General features: G+C 38.2%; 1 protein-coding gene across 1 annotated transcript; it reads left to right on the top strand.

The window, feature by feature from the left end:
• Nucleotides 1-17,030: 17,030 nt before the first annotated feature.
• On the top strand, nt 17,031-18,028 carry RB195_004937 (uncharacterized protein; the record flags this gene model as incomplete). Its single annotated transcript, XM_064177171.1, has 3 exons — nt 17,031-17,097; nt 17,844-17,921; nt 17,973-18,028. 3 exons carry the CDS (start codon nt 17,031-17,033, stop codon nt 18,026-18,028), a joined length of 201 nt encoding a protein of 66 aa, XP_064034296.1.
• Between the last annotated feature and the right edge of the window lie 1,986 nt (nt 18,029-20,014).

Genomic DNA, 20,014 nt, shown 5'->3' with positions numbered 1-20,014 from the left:
AATCACCCCCCTCTCCGTAGTCTCCCATCCCGTATACGAATACTCCACCTGAAATCCGTACCACCTCAGATTCGTGGGGTGATGCCTTTAAACGATCAACACTGGAGTACATCATAGTTTACAGTTTAGTGATATTCTGACTCATCCAAATGTACGAGTCCTCGTCGTATGACTCATTGATCGTTCGAATTTCTTATGCATTGAAGAATAAAGTGCAGGATAATTTTGGCGTTATGACTCGTTCTATTCTTCTGAAAATGCGTTCGAATATTTTCAATATTCGCACATTCAGTTTGATTCTATCGCCGATTTTTCCCCCGTCGAATTGAAAGATTTGGAGTCGCACAGCGAAATCTCAGAATCTCTAAAATATCTATAAATGTCGTGTGCAGAAAAGTTCAACCTATATGTAATCTACTGTTATTCTTCAGCTTTTTTAGTTGTTCTTTAAAAAAAAAAGAACAAAACTTCAAGACCACCGGGAAAAACTCGGAATTGTAAATCTCTGCTGCTTCTTGATCGCCGAAAAAAAATCAACGATCAATTTTCAGCCACGTAGAGGGAAGCGATTACAATTAGTCATCTCTTACTCTTTGCAAAACGATTTGTTTATTCTAAAAGCAAAACAACTTAGTGGCATCTTAATTTTGTTTATTTGAAAACACCCATAGGTGTGTCCTAAAAGAAAAACAAAAACAGGAAAGAATGGAATTAGAATTTGCCAAGTTTTCATACAGCAAAGTTGGCCCTTCCAAGGACATTTCGGTGGTGAATTGAAAGGCGGATTTTTCTGCTGTAGAAGATGAGAAATTCTCACACGAGATTCTTTTGCCTTTCTTTTTTTTTTACGATATTCAGAACTTCGATTAGTGGAATCCTAGTATTTCCTTGCAATACGTCAACTCTTAACATTATCAATACAGTGTACAATTTTTACAGGGTTTGTACATATTCAGCACTAGTTTTATTCAGTAATCTTGACCCGCCTGTTTTTTTTTTCCAAATTCCTATATCCTATAATAAATATCCTTGAATTTAGTTTTTAGTCTTAGTTTTGTTTCAATTTTAAGTAACAAAACGTAGCAGTCGCAGATAAACAAATGTAAAAATTAGCCGAGAAGTATTTCTTGGCTTTTCTTCGTCTGCGATTGTATCTTGACTACATATCTTAGAAATTAATTAATTAATTTCATGTTGTCATGAGGGCTCAATTATTTAATTAATCTTCACACCCTAAGGCATTCTGATCGTTTCTCGTTTCTGATTTTTCAAAAAGTACCAGCTTAAAACAGCAGTGTGTAATATTGCTATGTATATATGTAGTATGTATTTAAAATTATTATTAATAAGTTATAAGTAATTAAATTATTATTTGTTATATTATTATTGCGTAGAGTACATATGCAATAATTCGGTCCATAATAATTTCTTCTGATCAATCCAAGATATTTTTTCTTCTCTAAATGCTAGAAAGTTATAGTTGGAAAAGTGTATTCATGAGAATGCTAATTCTTCTAATGAAAATGTTATTTTTTCGATTTTTTTTTTGCTGAGAATGCGAAATGGAAACTATTAGGATGCTCCAAATATTTCAACATGAAACCTGTAGAATCCGAATATATAGTTAGAAAATGATAAAGGAGTATCATACGGCAGCCAAAGAAATCAATAAAATGGACTAGAATAGGAGGAGGCTTAGAAAAGCGAAAACGCCTTCTTTGAAGCAGCGAGAATTTTTTGTAGTTCGTAGCCGGATACATTTTGAAGCCCTCAGAATCGTATTTCAAACAGTGGTCTTCTACTATGGATGAATAGTAACAAATAGATGAATAATAATAATAAATAAGACGATAATGCCGAAACGTTAGCTACTAATATTGGAATTTCAATATCAATCTTGACTACAACTGAAGCAAATCGACAACAAAAAAAGACAGATAAGTAACCAACGACCAAATCCATATGTGAACAGATCAAAAATTTCCGAAAGCCTTAGTAATCGTCTTCAAAAATGAAATGGAGAAGCTAGCAAGAATCCTAAGGGGTTGAGATTTGAGGAGAAGCAAGTATCGTCAGTTTCGTCAATAATTGGTTGAGCAACTAAGCAAATTAAGGAAAGCAAGCAATTAACAAAAAAAGTGAAAAATACTGGAAAAAGAATCAGAACAGCAATTTTCGATGTCACAGAGCCGGGGGAATCTTCGCACGATACGCAAAAAACGCAGCGAATATCCTCACATAACAAGTTAATCCATATGTCACTCACCTCTCTTTTTTTCCTAAAAACACACGTAATTTATAAACCGGAAATCGTGTAATTGCGGGATTGCGCGGATACATAACGGCCGCCGACAACGGTGAAAACATTTGCTTAGCTGTCCAGTTCTGCTGATGTTTTAACGAATGTCATGGTTACGGTGCCGGTTTGGTCAGCGTGCCTGTGTGACTGCTACAAAATAGTGGAAAAAATCGAATTTGCCTTACCGGCATTTCGAAACTGCAGCTGTTTTTAGTTAAATTTGTGGATATAGCTTAAATAGTATGTCTATTCGAGCTCGTACGCACCCCCAATATCTACTCTAAAGGCAGTACGTTGACCTTCTGTCGCGTAATAAGTTGCATCGTTGGGCGATGAAGTCACAGGTGGCTAATACGCACATTCTTTTCTGGATTATTAAAAAGAATTGAGCATGATGCCGCTCGTACCCCAATATTAAGACGCTTTGATAAGACATTATGAAAAGGAAGTGCGGAAAGCAAGTAAATAACATGCAATGAAAAACAGAAAAGTCAAAAAATGTACAGAATCAATTTCCGTTACGAAACTGTTTGTAGTACGGTAGTAAAGAGGACGGCATGATCACGGGACCCTTACCAATGGCGAAAAAGAAGTCTTCATCAATCATATCATCGGAAAGTTTGATTTGAAAAACTGTTAAAATAGCTAACTACAGTTATTTGCACGCACATAGTACTCGTATTTCTTAAAAATTTGTCCAAATGCATGCTGTTGTCGCTTTGAAAAAATAGGAAAAAAAGAATATATAAGAAAAGACGATAAGAAAAGACATTGCTTGAGGAATTTGTAGTGTTCAACCAAGAACGACATATGATACTCGTTGGGAGAGAGCAAAGGAGCAGGGTGCAGAAAACAAGAAAAAAGAAACTCGGGAAATGTACATTTCTCTGAGAAATCTTTACCAAAGATTTATTATCAAAGTGGGAACGGGAGTGAGTACGAAATACTGTGCGAGTGCAGAAAAATATACAAAAAATTGAAGAGAAATGTAGAGTTGACCATATGACTACTCTGGACATTCGGATGAAGGCAAAAGACTAAGTCTAGAAGGACTACAGCAATATGTACTAAGTCGTTTTGGGAATAGTCCGATTTGTTGACAAACCGAGAGCGAGTGGAGAATTGCTAGAAGTTGGCACATTCTATTGTCCGACCTTCCATTTTGCCCTTTGACTGCTGGATTAGTCGTGGGAAAAAAGGGAAGTAGAATATGTAAACAGTTAGCCATAAACGTCAGCAAAGAGGAAATCCATTTGCTGAATGGAATTTTTCATCAAATGCTGAAATCAAAGAGTGGACAGCAATAAAAAGCGGTTGTTTGGGAAAAATTTTGCAGAAATAACGATTCTAGGGGGTGCGTTTCAAGTTGTCTGATTCACCTATCTGGTTCTCGTACATCAGAACATGAATAGAAACATTCTCTGGATCGAACACAGCCGTTCCGGCTAAAATTTGTTGGTTCCAAAAGGCGGTTCAACAAAGCGTTCGACAACGAGAAAAAAAAACTCGAATCCGGTTTTTGAAGTTGAAGAGGTTCAGCTGTGAGGAATCTGGCGGCTGACCGTCGATGATCGTATTACGGCGGAGTTTAGGATCTATTACACGGATTTTAGGACTTCGAAACGTGTACTTAGCCGTTGTACGAGCGTACGTAATTACGAACGTTACGGCATTGTAGTCGGACGTTTTAGACGAACGCCATGCGGACTAGCTACACGCCATCATCTTCTCTAGTATTAATTTGTTCGTTGTATCCGGAACAGGAATGAGCGGAATGTGAGGGGATTTATGAGGTGCGAGAGGAGGATTGCCATCTAGAAATCTACGGATAAATATTTAAAATAACATTCTATCATGCATAGATTTACTTTATTTATTATTTATTATTTATTTTAAAAGTATGTTTTTTCCTCAGGAAAATGAGTGAAATGTTTTACAGCTTTTCTTTTACGACGTACGAGTCAGTCGATAGTACCGATGACTCGTGGTACGTACGGTCAACAAATACGATAATAGTGAGGTTTTTTCTCGGAAAAGCCGGTCTTCCACTGACCACCATGGCTAGTATTCCGATAGCGATTACATGGTGTTGCTCACATCCTCTAATTTTCGCGGAAATGTTATGTTACCAAGACAACTTTAAAGGCATCACCCCACGAATCTGAGGTGGTGCAGATTTCAGGTGGAGTATTCGTATACGGGATGGGAGGTTACGGAGAGGGGGGCCGTTTTTTACGGCAATTAGGAAGAAATGGACGGAATCACCACCCTCTCCATAGTCTCCCATCCCGTATACGAATACTCCACCTGAAATCCGTACCACCTCAGATCCGTGGAGTGATGCCTTTAATATAGTAACATGTATGATAACAAAACGAATAATACAACTGGAATTCTCACCATAAATAAGATTGAAATGTATGGTTACAAAGAAAAAACAAAGATCATTTCATCCAGAATGTCATTACGCGTTATTCGCTTCGTAAACTTTTATCTTTTACCTTCGCGGTAACACATCAAGGACGATCAAGGAGGACGACAAAGGGTTTCGATTTGATTGCAGAGATTTTGTTGTGTTGTTTGCGCAAAACTTTTTTTTTCTCATGAAACGTCTTTTCTCGAATGGGAATAGATCGGTTCTCTGTCCGATGTGTTATTCTATACATACTGAATTCAATGCGAGTGCATTGCTCTGAGCCCATATCTGTTTCGACAAAAATTGATCGATTTCTATTTAGAGCCACCTAAGGACCGGTTTTATTAGGATCTCTCAATTTGTCCAAAGAACAACACAGCAATATTTCTTCAAATGTGAAATGTCTGTGCCAGTGATTTTATTAACACTTCGGATAAAGACAGACAAACAGATAAATCGAGGACCTTAGAAACCTTACAAAAGAACAACGCAAGGGGTGATGGGTGTAGCGTAGTTGGCAAGAGGTTCAGCTGTGATTGCACGATCGATTGGTGGTTCGAAACCACCCCAGAGCCAACCAAGCCTTTCAACTCTTCCGCCGTCGATAAATTGGTACCAGACTTCTCGGGGAGGATAAAACATTGACTTGACACATCGGCTAGCTCTCATTTTCAAGTCGTTATATGGGTTAGGCGCGCGTTCGTTAAAAAAAGATTTTAAATTGAGGTGAAAGCGTTTGGGGCATCCCGAGCGGATTGATTAACGCCAGATACTTTATTCTTCGCCCTTTTCCTCAGACGGACTCATATTTGGAGCATCGAGTCTCTCATATCACTAAATATTGGAGTGCACGATAGTGGAAGAAGGTTGACAGGGATTACTTGCGGGCCACTTGGCAGCTCATCAAGCGTTTTCAAAGCCGATATCCGAGTCATTGAAGGCTAATTTGAACAGAAGTTCTATTAAATAATTCACTTACGCTTAGGTGATTTGTACATCCGGACACTTTATCACTTTATCTTTTTCACGACATTGAGGTAAATACACATCCAACAGATACAATTGTGTCAAAACAACCTAATGAACCCTGTTGCAATTACGCAAACTGTTGTGGTAGAACTGGGACCTTCCATAGCTTCAGAGGAGCTATAGGGGATGAGTTAAAGGCATCACTCCACGAATCTGAGGTGGTGCAGATTTCAGGTGGAGTATTCGTATACGGGACGGGAGACTATGGAGAGGGAGATGATTCCGTCCATTTCTTCCTAATTGCCGTAAAAAACGGCCCGGAAGATACGGCTTCAGGCGTTCTGGCGCACTATTTTCTACAAGGAGTTCGACTGGAGCGCGCTAGCCTTGTGCGGCGCCGCATCTTCCGGGCCGTTTTTTACAGCAATTAGGAAGAAATGGACGGAATTACCCATAACCTACGATCCCGTATACGAATACTCCACCTGAAATCTGCACCACCTCAGATTCGTGGGGTGATGCCTTTAAGGTCCCATGTTTAAGGTCATTTCTCAACCGCTTGCGTAGTTGCACTCGGCTTGTGATCGTTCTGATTCGATGACTGTAGTTCCGTTCTTAAAAAAATGGTGGCCACTAGGCTGTGCTTTAAAATCCTCAATGCCGTTAAGTGGTCACTGTAGTGTTCAGTTAAGAACGTTTCTATAAACGGGACTACAGAAGAGCACTTATCGCGTTAGCAATGTTTAAATATCGCGAAAGAAATGTTGAGTCCGAGCGCAGAGGGCGAAGATCCCTCATCGAAGAGAAAAACACTTAAGACGACTTGATAATTCTACGCTTCTTAAAGAAACTGTTAAAGTAAACTGACGCTGTCCTTAATGGACGGACCAAAGAAAGCTTTGCTGATCTCTAAGCAATTTTTATTTCATAAAAATGTGAATAGTGATACCTGAACTTCTCATATTTAGTTAAAGTTGTCTATATTCCATTATACATACATTTACTTCGTTATACCAGTATTTTTGCTTACATTTATATACTACACAGTATTTATATTTTACTATTATTAGTTATATTTCATGCAATCTGTTAGAGCTCCGTTGTAGCCACACGGTCGAGGGTTCGAAACCGCCTTAGTGCCAACCGAGCCTTTCTTCCCTTCGGGGTCGACAAATTGGTATCAGACTTTTCTGGAAGCATAAAAACACGGGCTTGGCCCCGCAAGTCATTGCCTAGCCCAACAAAAACAAAAGTTCCAAAACTTCAACAATTACGAATTGCAGTAAAACGCGTTGGCGGATCCTAAGTAAATTGATCCTGAGACTTTATCTTTTATTCTTTTTATATTTCATACATATTTTACTTTGGTATTATCAAGCATCATTAGCCAAATTAAACGAACGTCATGCAGATTCCGTTTCTATTCGCTTTTTATACAATACGGCTCGCCCAGATCCAAAGGAATGCATATAAATATTAATATTTCATTGAAAAGTTTTTTTTGTTTAAAATCATTTTCTGGTGCTCGAATCTACTAAGAACAAAGTTGGTGGGAACTGATTTCGTAGAATGATGGATGATGCAATGATCTGGGAAAAAGCACCTGAATCAGTGCACCATTCAGCCAACCACAAATAACGTGAGATATATGATGACATATGTCACGACGAATTTAATATGAAATGGAAATAGACATAACGTTGAAAACAAGAAATCCTCAAATAGATATGAAAAGGCAATTTAAAAAAATGAAACAGGTTCTACCATACAAAAAACAAACCAAACACACTGAATTCTATACAGGAGGAGAAGGGGGGAACAAAGATAAGGGTGAAATAGTCCCAAATCCTCCTATTTTTTTTCCGGTGGAGAACAATATGTAAGCGAAAATACCCAAAAAGTGTGCGCCAGAAAAAAAAATCACGAACGATTCGAAAAGGGCATGTGTAAATTAGTCATGGGAAAGAGCAGTTGTCTGAAGGGAACTGAAAAAAAAAATGAAGAAGCAATGAAGGAGAGAGCATATGATCAGAACGTCGATAGACGGATGAAAATCGAGAAACAAGAGAAAAAAAGAACAATAAGCTATCGGTATAAAAACAGAATACTACTAAGAGGATGGAGGACGTGTTAAGAGGATTTGATCCATTTCAAAGCATCTCTTCCCTGAAAAAAAAAAGGATTTTTTCTCTAAATTTTTAGTCCATGGTTTGTCGGTGGTTATTTCAATTTATTCGTTGTTTTATACGGACATCCTCGGACTGGACTAAAATTCTGTGTTAGAAACTAGAGAACGTAAAATGCGTAAATTTGAAGCAACAAATTCTGAAGGTGAGTTCAGTGGGACGTCGAAATTATGGAGACGGGATGATGTTTATAGAAGTGGGTGACGAAACAAAAAAAAGACGGAAAGAAAGGAAGAGGAGGCTGAAGCACTCATGTTTGTTTCCGTTTTTTTCGGCCTCATACTGTTAAAAAAGGCAAGCGTCACGTCCACTCATCATACAAATTAAATCGTTGTTTTGACATTGGATCAGTCTCAACAGAAGAAAGATCTGGATTTGGGTATGAACAGTTCCAACTGCATCTGAAATCGTACTAAACAGTCGACGACTAACACAACAACGAACCGGACGGGAAACCGTAAAATTGTACTCCTCAGAAGTCAAAGAGTGCAGTACACAAAATTTGCGAAAAACCCCAATGTCAAGCTTTGTTGGAATCAGCTGTCGGCAAAATGTTGGTGGCAGTTGTTCGCACACCTGGAAAAGAAGCCATCAGAGAAGTGATAAAGAGTTAAACAGATGATGGTAGCGAGATAAGAGCGTTCGACCGACGTTGACAAAGTATGAATGGTTTTCTCATCGGCATTCCTTTCGCTTCTTCGGACACTTCTGATAACGTTGCTTATAAATAAAGATATGAAGGAATAGTTAACGTGAGAAAAATCTCCTAGCGTCGCTAGAAGAAAAGGGACTGGCATAATTTGCTGTGGACGAACGCGATAGAGCTACATTTGTGCCAACGTACTTATTGTAAGTGCATGGCTTTTACGAAAATCTTGGCAGGGTTAATCGAAAAGTACTGGTTTCGCTTTCGCCCGATTCCTCGCAGAAGACAAAGTGTTGGTGAATGTGTTGATCAATCCATTCGGGATCCACCAACACGTTCGTTTTCAGAAGGTTCAGACTTCGTGAAAGTTTACGAACGGCTGTCTGTCTGTCAAATACATTTACTTTTGGGGCCGACCGATGTATGAGGACAATGTTTTGATGCTGTCTCACAAATACCGAATTTATTTGTGGGACCCGTAGCGAGTAGATTGGTTGATCTTGGATGACATCAAACCATCTTGATACCGAGCATGCGGATTCCTTACCATTTCGCTAAACGCATCCTACCTTCCAGGAGGAAGCTGAAGGCAAAACTCAGGAGGTTTTACGAAGGAAACTTAGCAACATGTCTTGTCCGCATCGCAAATGTCTCTGGGGACCAATTTTCGCCATTTGTATGCTTCATACGAAGAACATGAGATGAAAATGGAGTTCCGAAAGAGTATTTGGATCTTACATTTTGGTGTAATCCAAATTTTAATTGGGTCAGGAATGGGAGGAAATTCGAGGAAAAACTTTAAGTCTGGAAGAGCAGGATACTTCATGTAAAAGCGGATTCTCTGGTATTTATACTTTTCTTTCCGTGCGACGCTTGAAATGCTTTGCAAACTTGCCAAAGAAAGGCTGTAAGGAAGGTCGTAGAAAAGTTGTAGGACGGCAAATAAATCGTCCATTGGTTTTTTACGATAAGGTAGCATGTCATTGTTTGAAGAAGGCCTATCAAGCTTATCAAATCGTGGCGATTCGCAGGAAACGGCGGCTGACTAGCGGTGACCAGCTGCTGAACGTGCAATGCTCTTTTTGAACGTGATCGTGGAAAAATTGCGGACATTTCATCTAAGATGCATTAAAACGAATTGAAGATGCATTTTCGAGCATATTGCATCCGTATGGTTGAAAATTCATGAATTTCTTTTTTTTTCTTGTGGAGAAATTTCTTGATCTATGAGACCGCGAAGACGAGTGACTGATGCCAGAAGTTATAGCGAGTTCACCCAGCACATGTTCACTTTTTTCGCTACAGAAACTCAAAATCAGCGAACAACAAACATTTCTTTGTACAAAAGCAAACGAGCAAGATTTGCATTGCTGAAGTACTTTTCACAACACTTTTTTGCACTTTTATTTGCCCTCTGAGTCCACAACACGATTGTGGACATTGGAAACGACGTCTGGAAATTTGTTTATCATTTCTATTCCTTTCAACAACCTTTTAAGAATTCGTTGGGAGGTCACACGCCCGGAAAAATCCTCTGTTCAACAATTTTTGATGAAAAATATGGGCCGAAACTAACTTTTCCCTAATTTTTCTGCACTGTCCTTCTTTCGAGCACTTTCTAGCTTATACATTATCTCTGAAGCAATTTTGTACTTTTGATTAGTTGGCCTCCGGATGGAGATAATCGTTAGAGGATATGACAGGAAGTGAACGTCCCTCCATGTTTTTGCTATATTTTCAACGAATTGACTTTAATTACGGAAATTATATTTGGGAATTGATATGAATTCGTATTTCAATCTTCAAAATTTTCAAAAATTTCAAAAAATATTTTCAAAATTTATTTCAAAAAAATAAGGAACAATAAAACTGAAAACTTAATGTTTGGTGTAATGTGCGTCGGAAGAAGGAAGTATCACTCATAATGACCGGCTTTACTTATTCACTGAATTTTTATGCAAAATTTGACAATAAAAGCAAAATCAGTATTATTGAAATTATGGCATAATAAACATAGTAAATTAATGGCAAAGCGGTGAAATTTCCGGTACTCTGATAAGACTTTGCTACATATCAGACTTAGCGGTTTTCTTTCGAATAAAACACTTGGAAGAGAAAAAGATATGCAAGAAAGACCGCCGGCGGACGCAAGAGAGCTTATCGCTGGCTGAAAAGGCTGTGTGTGTGTGTGTGTGGGCAGCAGCGACGATGCTCAGCTGTGCGCGCATCAGCGTTTTTTTTTTCAACGACGAGACAAATACCGCTGCGAATGATGCGCTTTCCCTAGAAGGGCAACGCGGATGTGCACCAGCAGCAGCGGCAACACATGGAAATGTCACCAAGGACAAGGCTCAATGTAGACAGAGTTAGCGAGACACTAGGAGGAGGGAAAGGAGGAGGAGGAGGAGGAGGACTGTGAATCAGACCAATGCTACAGACTGAAACAGGGTTGTCAACAAGCGTTTTCCGTGAAGGAACCCAATTACAACGTCATCGCCAAGTTAATGAGGTTCTTTTCTGCAAAAATAACGCTACACGGCTGGCTTCAGTTCACTCACGGCACCTAACGCTTTCGGAGGAAACAACCCAACATATAGAAACACATCGTATGGCCACGAAATGATGAGGAAGATAATAAAATAACGGCCTGTCGCCCACACAAAATACTATAAAAATGATTTTATGCGGCTCGATTGTAAAAATTACGTAAAAATACATACGTACTGTATGTTCAACGCAACACGTGAAAAAAAAACGAGCGAAAAACTTTTGAATCGGTACGCAAGTACCTATCGGTAAACAATTCCGAGCAAATAATCGTTGAACGGAGTAGTTTGTCGAAGCTGTCGATGTTGTCGAATAAGAGAGGAGGATATAGAGAGGTTGTTTGAACTATGAACGATTTCGAGCGAAAAACAATGTTTGACATAACAATAAGGATGAAATCGTGTGGGATTGTTCGAATGCATTCCTATGAATGGGGTGGAATTAGAACGTTTCCTTTTTTGTATGGAATCCCGAGATGAAAAAGGTCACATGATTCCCCAGAACGACAATTCTCAGCTTGATTGTTGATGAGCGCATGTGACTGTTCTATTATCTCATCGGTTTATTAGGAGATTCTATTTACACATCTGCCAGATCTCATTGAATTCGGTCAATACAATAGTAGATGACGAGTTCATAATGATAAAAAAATACAAGAAAAAACAAAATAAAATATAGAATAAAAAGTATAGGATAACATAAAATATATAATTTAAAACACAAAAAAATACAATAAAGATCAATGAAATCAAGCGTACGCAGTGAAATGGAGAATGAATAGAGATGATAGAAATGAAAAGAGAGAAAAACTTTCCATGAATATGATCCCTGGGAAGGCTGGCGCTATTTTCCTCGAAGGAAAGGCTTAGAAGAGAAGAAGGACTCGTGAACTGGGTGCGAACGGAAGATATTCGAGATGCAGCGTAAGCGCTTGATATGATATCTGTGTAACGTCTTGCTTCGGAAAATCTACTGTATCTCCAGATGAGAAGTGAAGGGATATTCGTTCGGTACTACCGCAATAGACAAGGCTGAGTACATTGTACGTGCGGATCCTCATATTTTAAGGATAGGAAAACACTTGGAAAAAGAATAACGCTTTAAGGGAATTTCTTTAATCCCTGTTAATTGCTGTTATTACAATTGAGGAGGCGTCTTCTAGGAGGGATTATGGTTTTTCTGGATTGGAACAAAAGCAAAAATGATAATAATTTACGAAATAATAATAAAATACAAAATAGTAGTAAGTAATTCGTTATACATACGTTATACTGTAATTCTTTTCTGCCGAACAACTCTAGTGGAAATCAGAAAAATGAAAATATGTAAAAGATTACATTAATAGTGCTTCTAGTAGCTACAGTAGGATCATTCATTTCGAGTCAAACAAAAGGAAAAAAATTGCGTATAAAATAAAAAATTTTTTTGGTTTAATGCAATTACTTTGCAAGAAAACTGCATCTTTGATGCGTTTCAAGGAAAAAAACTTGTTCATACCAACGATCAGTGCTCTTACCGTGGTTACGTCCAGACTGCATCGGCAAACTACAAACTACATACGACAACGAGCGTTGCGTTGTGAGCAAACGAGTTGACGCGACGTTTTCATCGGCGTGAGAACTACCGTTATCGCGTTGTAAACATAAACACACAACTATTACGTATGTGTTGAGGTAACGAATCAATAATAGACGGATTCACGCACGAATGCTGGGAAACAAATGATGAAATATACGTTAACATGTAGTCGCATACATACATCATCAGAGAGCTGAATGCAGCTGTTTTCTTTTTTTTTTATTATTTCTTATAGTTTGCCCATTGCTTAGCGATATATCGAATTTCCCCCCAGTGTTTCTGGATGAATCTGTTTCTGGATTTTTCTTTCGATTTGAATTTCTGTTTCTGGATTTGCAGTAGGACGCGTCTCAAATTTCGAGTTCCTAATAGGGGCTATTGAGGATCTTCTTAGAAGAAAGTCACGTGATAATCTTGTGTTTTTCATGATTTTAAACGGCAGTCCAGAAGTACTGGATTGGAAGATGGATTCAGTGTTAAACTGAGGTCCCATGAATAACAATGACCTCTGTGTGTAAATACTAGACATGAGGAGGCTTCGAGGAAACACACCTGATTTGATCAGACATTTTAATTCTTCGGTTTGGGCAGGTGTGGCGCAGTCAGTAAGAGGTTTCGCTGCGACATCGCGATCGGTCGATGGTTCGAAACCCCTCCAGTGCCAGTCAAGCCTTTCATCCCTCCGGGGTCGATAAATTGGTACCAGAGTTGTCTGGGAGGATAAAAACACTGACTTGACACATCGGCTAGCCCCGCAAATCATTGTATGGGCCCTACACGCGTTCGTAAATCTCAAAGGATTCTGAATGGAAGTGAACGTTGGGGCGCATCCCAAGCGGATCGATTAACGCCAGAAACAAGAAGTACGAACTATGAATTCGTGAATACCTCCGCAAATGACTGTATGAATGGAACCTACTGCATTCATTTTCAGCTATGGACTTGTCTCCATGAACACCGAGACAAGTGGACAAATTGGGTTTGATATTTGTAAATTTTAATTTAACTTTTGTGGCGATGAGAAAAATGAAATCACATCGTCGCCATCGCTCGGGTTACAAAACATTAAGGACATTCCTGGGATGAAAGATGAATCGCCGAAGCAGGTTCATAAATGAGCTCCAAGAAAAAAAGAGGTTGAGAAAGTTACGCAAAGTGCGTGGAACAACAAGCCCTAATCAACCTAAGCTTTTCGAGGAAAAAGGTCCTCCTTCTGTGTTTTTCCGAAATGAGAATGGGAAAGATTCGAGGTTTCCTCATAACTTCTCTGTGGCTGAAACAGCCAATGTAGAGATCAATGCTCAATTCGAAATCTGCAGAGAAATATTTTGTCATCTACTTTTGTCGTGTCTATAATGAAAAGGACCAAATTTTGAAGATCAATCACAGCGAAAAAAAATTTAAAGGAATAAAAATAGAAAATAGAATAGAAGTAAACTGGACGAGGCTGTTTTATAAACACAGGGAATAACCCAGTCAGTCCAAAGGGACCCTAGGGACCCGTCTTGTAACGACAGACGCCTTCACAGTCGTCTAGACATTTTAACTGGATTACAAAGCTTATTGCCCTGAGAAAACGTGAAAATTCTTGGTGATGTCTCGAACTTCGATCATCATCGAAATTCTCACGTTTCATGGTGTTCACATACGTTCTACTTGTGATCCATAACTTAGGATTATGGAACGCGCATGGCTAAGCTGATAAGCACTGAAAAATAAATGAATAAATCCTGCATAAAGAGTATTATCTGTATTGAGCAATCTCTAATGTTCCTTCATTGATTACGTTACGGCAGCACCGGGAATGCATATAGATACGGGATTAACATTAACTGGTTCCGGGACACAGTGTGTGTTCTTGTTTATCTGTTTGCTTGTTTGTTCGCTTGTTTGTTCTTCTCAAATTTCGTTTAAAAACAGATAAAGAATGAAAAACACCGTGAAACACTATTTGATTCACAGGAGGGAACAATAGGAAAACCGATAAAAGTCCTACTTCACTGGAATTTCCTGGAAAATGGTTCGGGAAATTTCGATCAATTTAAATATCCGGCACCGGAGTGATATAAATGTGATGGTTCTGTTTGTGATATTCGTAGAAATTTCTGCAGTTGACTAGAAATTTCAAGCTCTGTAAAATTTCGTGTAAAATTTTTCGTGTAAAATTTCAATTAAAAAAATTAAAAATTCAATTGGAATTTTAAAAAAAAATTCGTGTAAAATTTCTTTTTTTTTGGACATCTGCACGGCAAGACGACTCTCTTAACCTCAGCCCCAGATTTGGAGTTCGCTTTCACACTCCACAGTAGGCGACGAAAACCAGTTGAATTTTTCTTTGAGTCGCGTACGGTCACGAAAAATTTGTCTACGTGTGCGATGAAAGAAATACAATTAGGAACTACTGTGAGAATCGTGGGACGTGGGACACTTTGTAGTACCATGAATGAATCATTTTCAATCGAAATCTACATGCGTCACATAATTATTCTTCAAATTAAAATTGATATTATTACTAGAACAAAATTTTACTAACATATTTAGGAGTGACTGAATGAACTAGTGAGCTTGAAGGATGAGGATAATGAGAAAGCGAATAGGCGGACCCCAGGGATAGCATTCGATTGTCCAGAAATATGATATAAATACGGCATTTCTGTGCGCTAAAAAGGCCATCACTATCACAAATCGTCTGATAAACTTTTCTGAAAAAAAGAAACTCTTTACTGTTTGGATTGGGAAACGGGAACCAGGTCTCTACTATCCAGGACCCGTAGCGGTTCTGTCCAGGCAACACAAGTCGCTTTCGCGAAAAATGATCGCGCTATGCTCGAGAACCTCTCGTAGACCCTAAGCTCAGGTCCTGTGACAACGTTCGAGGATCTCTGGAAGCCTTTTTCCGTGCTTCCCTTTTTGATTCGTATAGAACGCTATGATTCATATACAACCATCATCCATCATCCATGATAACGGAAATCTCTCGTAGGAAATAAATCTGGGGATTATTTTTTTTCTTGAGTTTTCGGGCATAGAGGAAAATGAACCAGTATGAGTCAAATCAAATCCTGTGGAATGAGCAGAATAAATGGTAATCAGGTGATCCTTTATTATTAGGCGATCTTGATGAAATCTGTGAGTCTGAAAAGTCAAAACGGCAGAGGAAAATGAGATTTGAAATCCTTGTGATCACTCCTGTACGGCAATAACATTTCAGTGAAGAGTTGAGGATAAGATTTTTTGAAATTCTAGACGATAGCTGAAATGTATGTTCGTTAGCAACGAAAAGCCTCGTCTAACTCAATTTCCTTGGATTATCCCTCGTACTCGTGCGAAATTTGAAAAACGTGGACATCTAGTTGCACGAGGTGAACGAGCACAAGAAAAATAATATACAAATTTCTTCTATTTGAGCCTTCTAAGTGAAAAAAGTTTTTAATTTAAATCTGTGGCTGGAAACCCCGTTGGACCAATCAAGTCTTTTATTCCCCGGAGTCGATAAATTGGTCCCAGCGTTGCTTCGGACAATGAAAACACCTGCTCAATACATAGACTGACCTAAACACGTCCGAGCCACCTACACAATCCTCAAACGATTCTGAATTAAAATCGAACGCAGGGGCGTATTCTAAATGAATTATTCAACAGCAAGCACTTTATCTTCTACAGTTTTTAAGTTTCAGCTGCCAGGAAAAGAAAAAAGAAAGAAAGAAAAAGAAATAGTAAATTTGAAGATACATTTGTCTTCGTTGCCGAAATATTTCAAATTGAGGAAGTAGGCTAGGATTGAAAAAGTTCCCCTAGTTTTATCTCTTTGCTTGACATGTGACATTTGTCTGACCTTGACACTGAAGACATGCGCTTTTTTTTAAATCCGCCTTTTTTCTAATCCAAGGACTTCCGTTTCCACAGGAAATGTGAAGCGATTGAATTAGCTGAACGTTGCTAGTTCATTTAGAGATTTTTCACCAAAGATTGGTGTTGATTGAGGTTTTGGGGCGCGCATGTACGTATAGCACCTATAATTTGATTTGTAGGGCGACGTATCAAATCATTGTTTAAAAAAATGCGCTGTTGCGACGATATGTTTAACTTTTTCTGGCGGTCACAGATATAGCAGAAAATAATAGGTTCATAACGGCTTGCAGAATTTTTTTAAAAAATATCCTAAAAACTAAATAATGTATGGAACGTGCAAATTCTATATTCGGCACAAAAAAAAACCATTGTTTACGATGAGAAATGACAACGAAAAACAAAGGCTGGTTATAAACTGCGTAGAATTCGATTCGACAAGCATGAATTAGTGTTCGGAGGAAGAGGATGAGGTCGGATGAGATGAGGTGGTCGCTAGGATGAAATCCACCAACTCGGCGCCGTCCTCTGCGGCAACAAATGGAAGGCGATGCGAGGACTGGTTCGATAATTGTCCTCGACTCGCATCCAGCTATCAACGTAACAAGTATCGAGCGGACACCGCCAAAATCATTCACATCACAATCAATCGATAGCCATTTACAAAAACGATGTGTTGTGATGAAGTGTAAACCAACCGATGACGTGATGATGAACGCAATTAAGCAAACATATGTAACAAAATGATAGCACGCAATGATTGCATTTGTATACATGGCTTGACGTCATCGATGCCAGGTACCACCGATCAGCTGTTAGATCGATCGATCAATAATGAGGGCACGCGCCCATCTGGTCGGTGGTTGGTAGGCGCTTGAACCACTTAATGGCTGGCCAACTGGATGGTGGCTATAATAGACGTTGAGGAAAAAATCTTCCCATATCGACGTGTTATGTAGTGAGCAGCCGATCGTTCAATAAATGGGTAGAGGCTCGATTTTGGAGAGGTTGAATGCTTAGTCATTAAAATTTTCAAAATAAATACTAAAAATAAAAGATACTAAGAGTAAACTAATATTGATATCAACTTTTTTTGGAATTTTTGTGAAGAAAATTCCGTGGTTTAGAGCTGATGTTCAAAACAGTGAAAGTATCTTGAATAAAATAATAGAATAATAGAACTAAAAAATATATAGAATTTAACAGAAAGCTTCAATGAATATCGCTTCAACATTTTCTGGAACCACCAGCCTGACACTTTCCAGGCTATTGATCATGTGTCAACAAGGGCCGCAGCGTTTTGGTTCGAAGAGGTGTCCACGATGACGAGTATGGAAAACGCTATGATTTAAGAAGTAGCCCAAAAATTATTGGAAAAGGATTTGCAACACTTCCTAATCCTTAATCATTCTAATCAGAATTTCACGATCGGTAAGTTTGGCCTCTACTGGTTCGTTTTTCAATTACAATTTTAATTTTTAGGTGTACTTCTAGGATTTTACAGCACACCATGTTGGAGTGGGGTTCTTCCTGACTAAGAGAGGATAGTGAAGAATCCTATGGATCTCTTGACAGTGATCAAAATCAGCTTTGATCTACCATATAAGCGAGGAAATATCAATAATGACAAGGCAAGTTCAGAAATTTAAGATTAGGAATTTAAAACTAAAAAATAAATTAAGATTTACTTGTGATGATAAGTAGTTAGTGTTGAGAACTGAGTAGAAACGTTTTCAAAAAAATGTGGGAAACCAGTGTTTGCGAACTGTGACCGATGCGTCAAGGGATTGTCCAGTTAAATTGATTTCTGACCCATTGAATAAACACGTGAGATAGCAGAGAGGCACACGGAGGGAACAGAGAGGTTAGAGGAATCGCGAACGACGGAGGAAAAAATTGAAGACTGGTGGCAATGTTGCTTTGCAGAATTCGGCTTCTATAGAATTTGATGGGCACTTAATTTAGAAATTTTTCATCTGTTCACGAAGCGGAAGCGAATTAATGTGTCGTTGGATACATTTGAATTAGGTAGGAGGGAAGGGGTGTGAGTGTGGAGACCCTATTAATTAAATTGGCTCCGCTCTCTACGCTACCCTATGTCTAACGGAGTTCCAGCGACAACATACGCAAATCTCTCACTCTCCTACGCCCATCAAATCCACAAAAAGGAGAGCTGTTTACAATGTGGAACAAAAGGTAGAGCGTAGCGTCGATGAAGGTACGGATTAGTATGAGCCGACCGAAGAAAATCGATTCTAGTAGGATTTAGCCTCCCATAATGAGACCCAGCCAGTTATGGAGGAAAGCATGAAGCTGTCGGCGAAGGCGGTAGGTTGAACCGGTTGACAGCCAGCTAGCTGCTTAGTTCCTTCAATTTCGCTGAAGGAATTGGAAGCGAATGAAAAAAATCCGAATGTATCATTAATTCAGAAAAATTCCGACTATTCAGAAAAATTCAGAATAGTAGGATACCCGGAGAAGTACCTTTACTAAGAATAGTTGGCATTACAGTGGTGAAGCGATTATAAAGTGCTTAATAGCAGTTGATTTACTGCAATTATCCGTGATATCTCCATAAAAATAAGTATTCGGCATAATATGTAGTTCTTTAGCTTCGTTACTGTATATTTCACGCTGAATCGCCGCAGGCATCCAAGTTCTCAGGTGGAAATGTCTTTTTTTTGTTGTTTCCAACCTTTTCAAACAAACGTTAAAATTCGCATAGAATTCGTATTGTAGTCTGTACTTTAGTTTAACCTATGTACATTTATTTAATGTTTTTTTTCCACGTTTTTACGAAGGAAAAGCATAATTTTAGGTGCATAACAGAATAATTGAATAATAATTACGCAGAATTCGACATAATTTTAAGCATAAAAATACTACTCTTTATAAAAAAAATATGGAGCGTTTAGATCTCAAAATAAGCTTATCTCTTCGTTTCTATGTATATAATATGTAATTTAGCCAACAGTCAAATGTCAATACTTTTTTCTTTTTTATTTTCAATAATATTCAGTTCATTATTTTCAATTATGTATTATATTATATTATTATGTTATTACATTTTGTTACAAATACTACATTATTTAAGCATATTCAATTATAATAATATGTGAAATATTTATCATATAGTTTCATTTCGTTCGTTATATGCAGACGTTAAAAATCATGGCGACCAGTTGGTGCAGACCTTGTCCGAGACAAGGATACAATTTTTCCATAAGAAATTTTTCCAATTTTCTTCTTTTTCACTATTCTTTTTTGTAATTTATTTATTTACATTATTATATTTGTATTATTATTGTTATTTATTTTATAATTTTATTTACTAATTTTTTCCGGTCAAGCTTAAACTTTGACTATTACTACTACAGTACTAATAATGTATTTGACAGTGTAAAAAAAATTGCTTCGACATTGCTTTGTTTATCTAAAAAAAAGCTGTCAATTTTGACCGACACAATATTTCTTCTATTTTTTGCAGCAAAAGCTATTCATTTTGTTATATATGTATCATATAT

Source organism: Necator americanus, chromosome I, assembly GCF_031761385.1.
Source record: "Necator americanus strain Aroian chromosome I, whole genome shotgun sequence".
Classification (NCBI taxonomy): domain Eukaryota; kingdom Metazoa; phylum Nematoda; class Chromadorea; order Rhabditida; family Ancylostomatidae; genus Necator; species Necator americanus.
The sequence above is the reverse complement of the archived record's forward strand: the minus strand, read 5'-3'. Positions and strand labels throughout refer to the sequence as shown.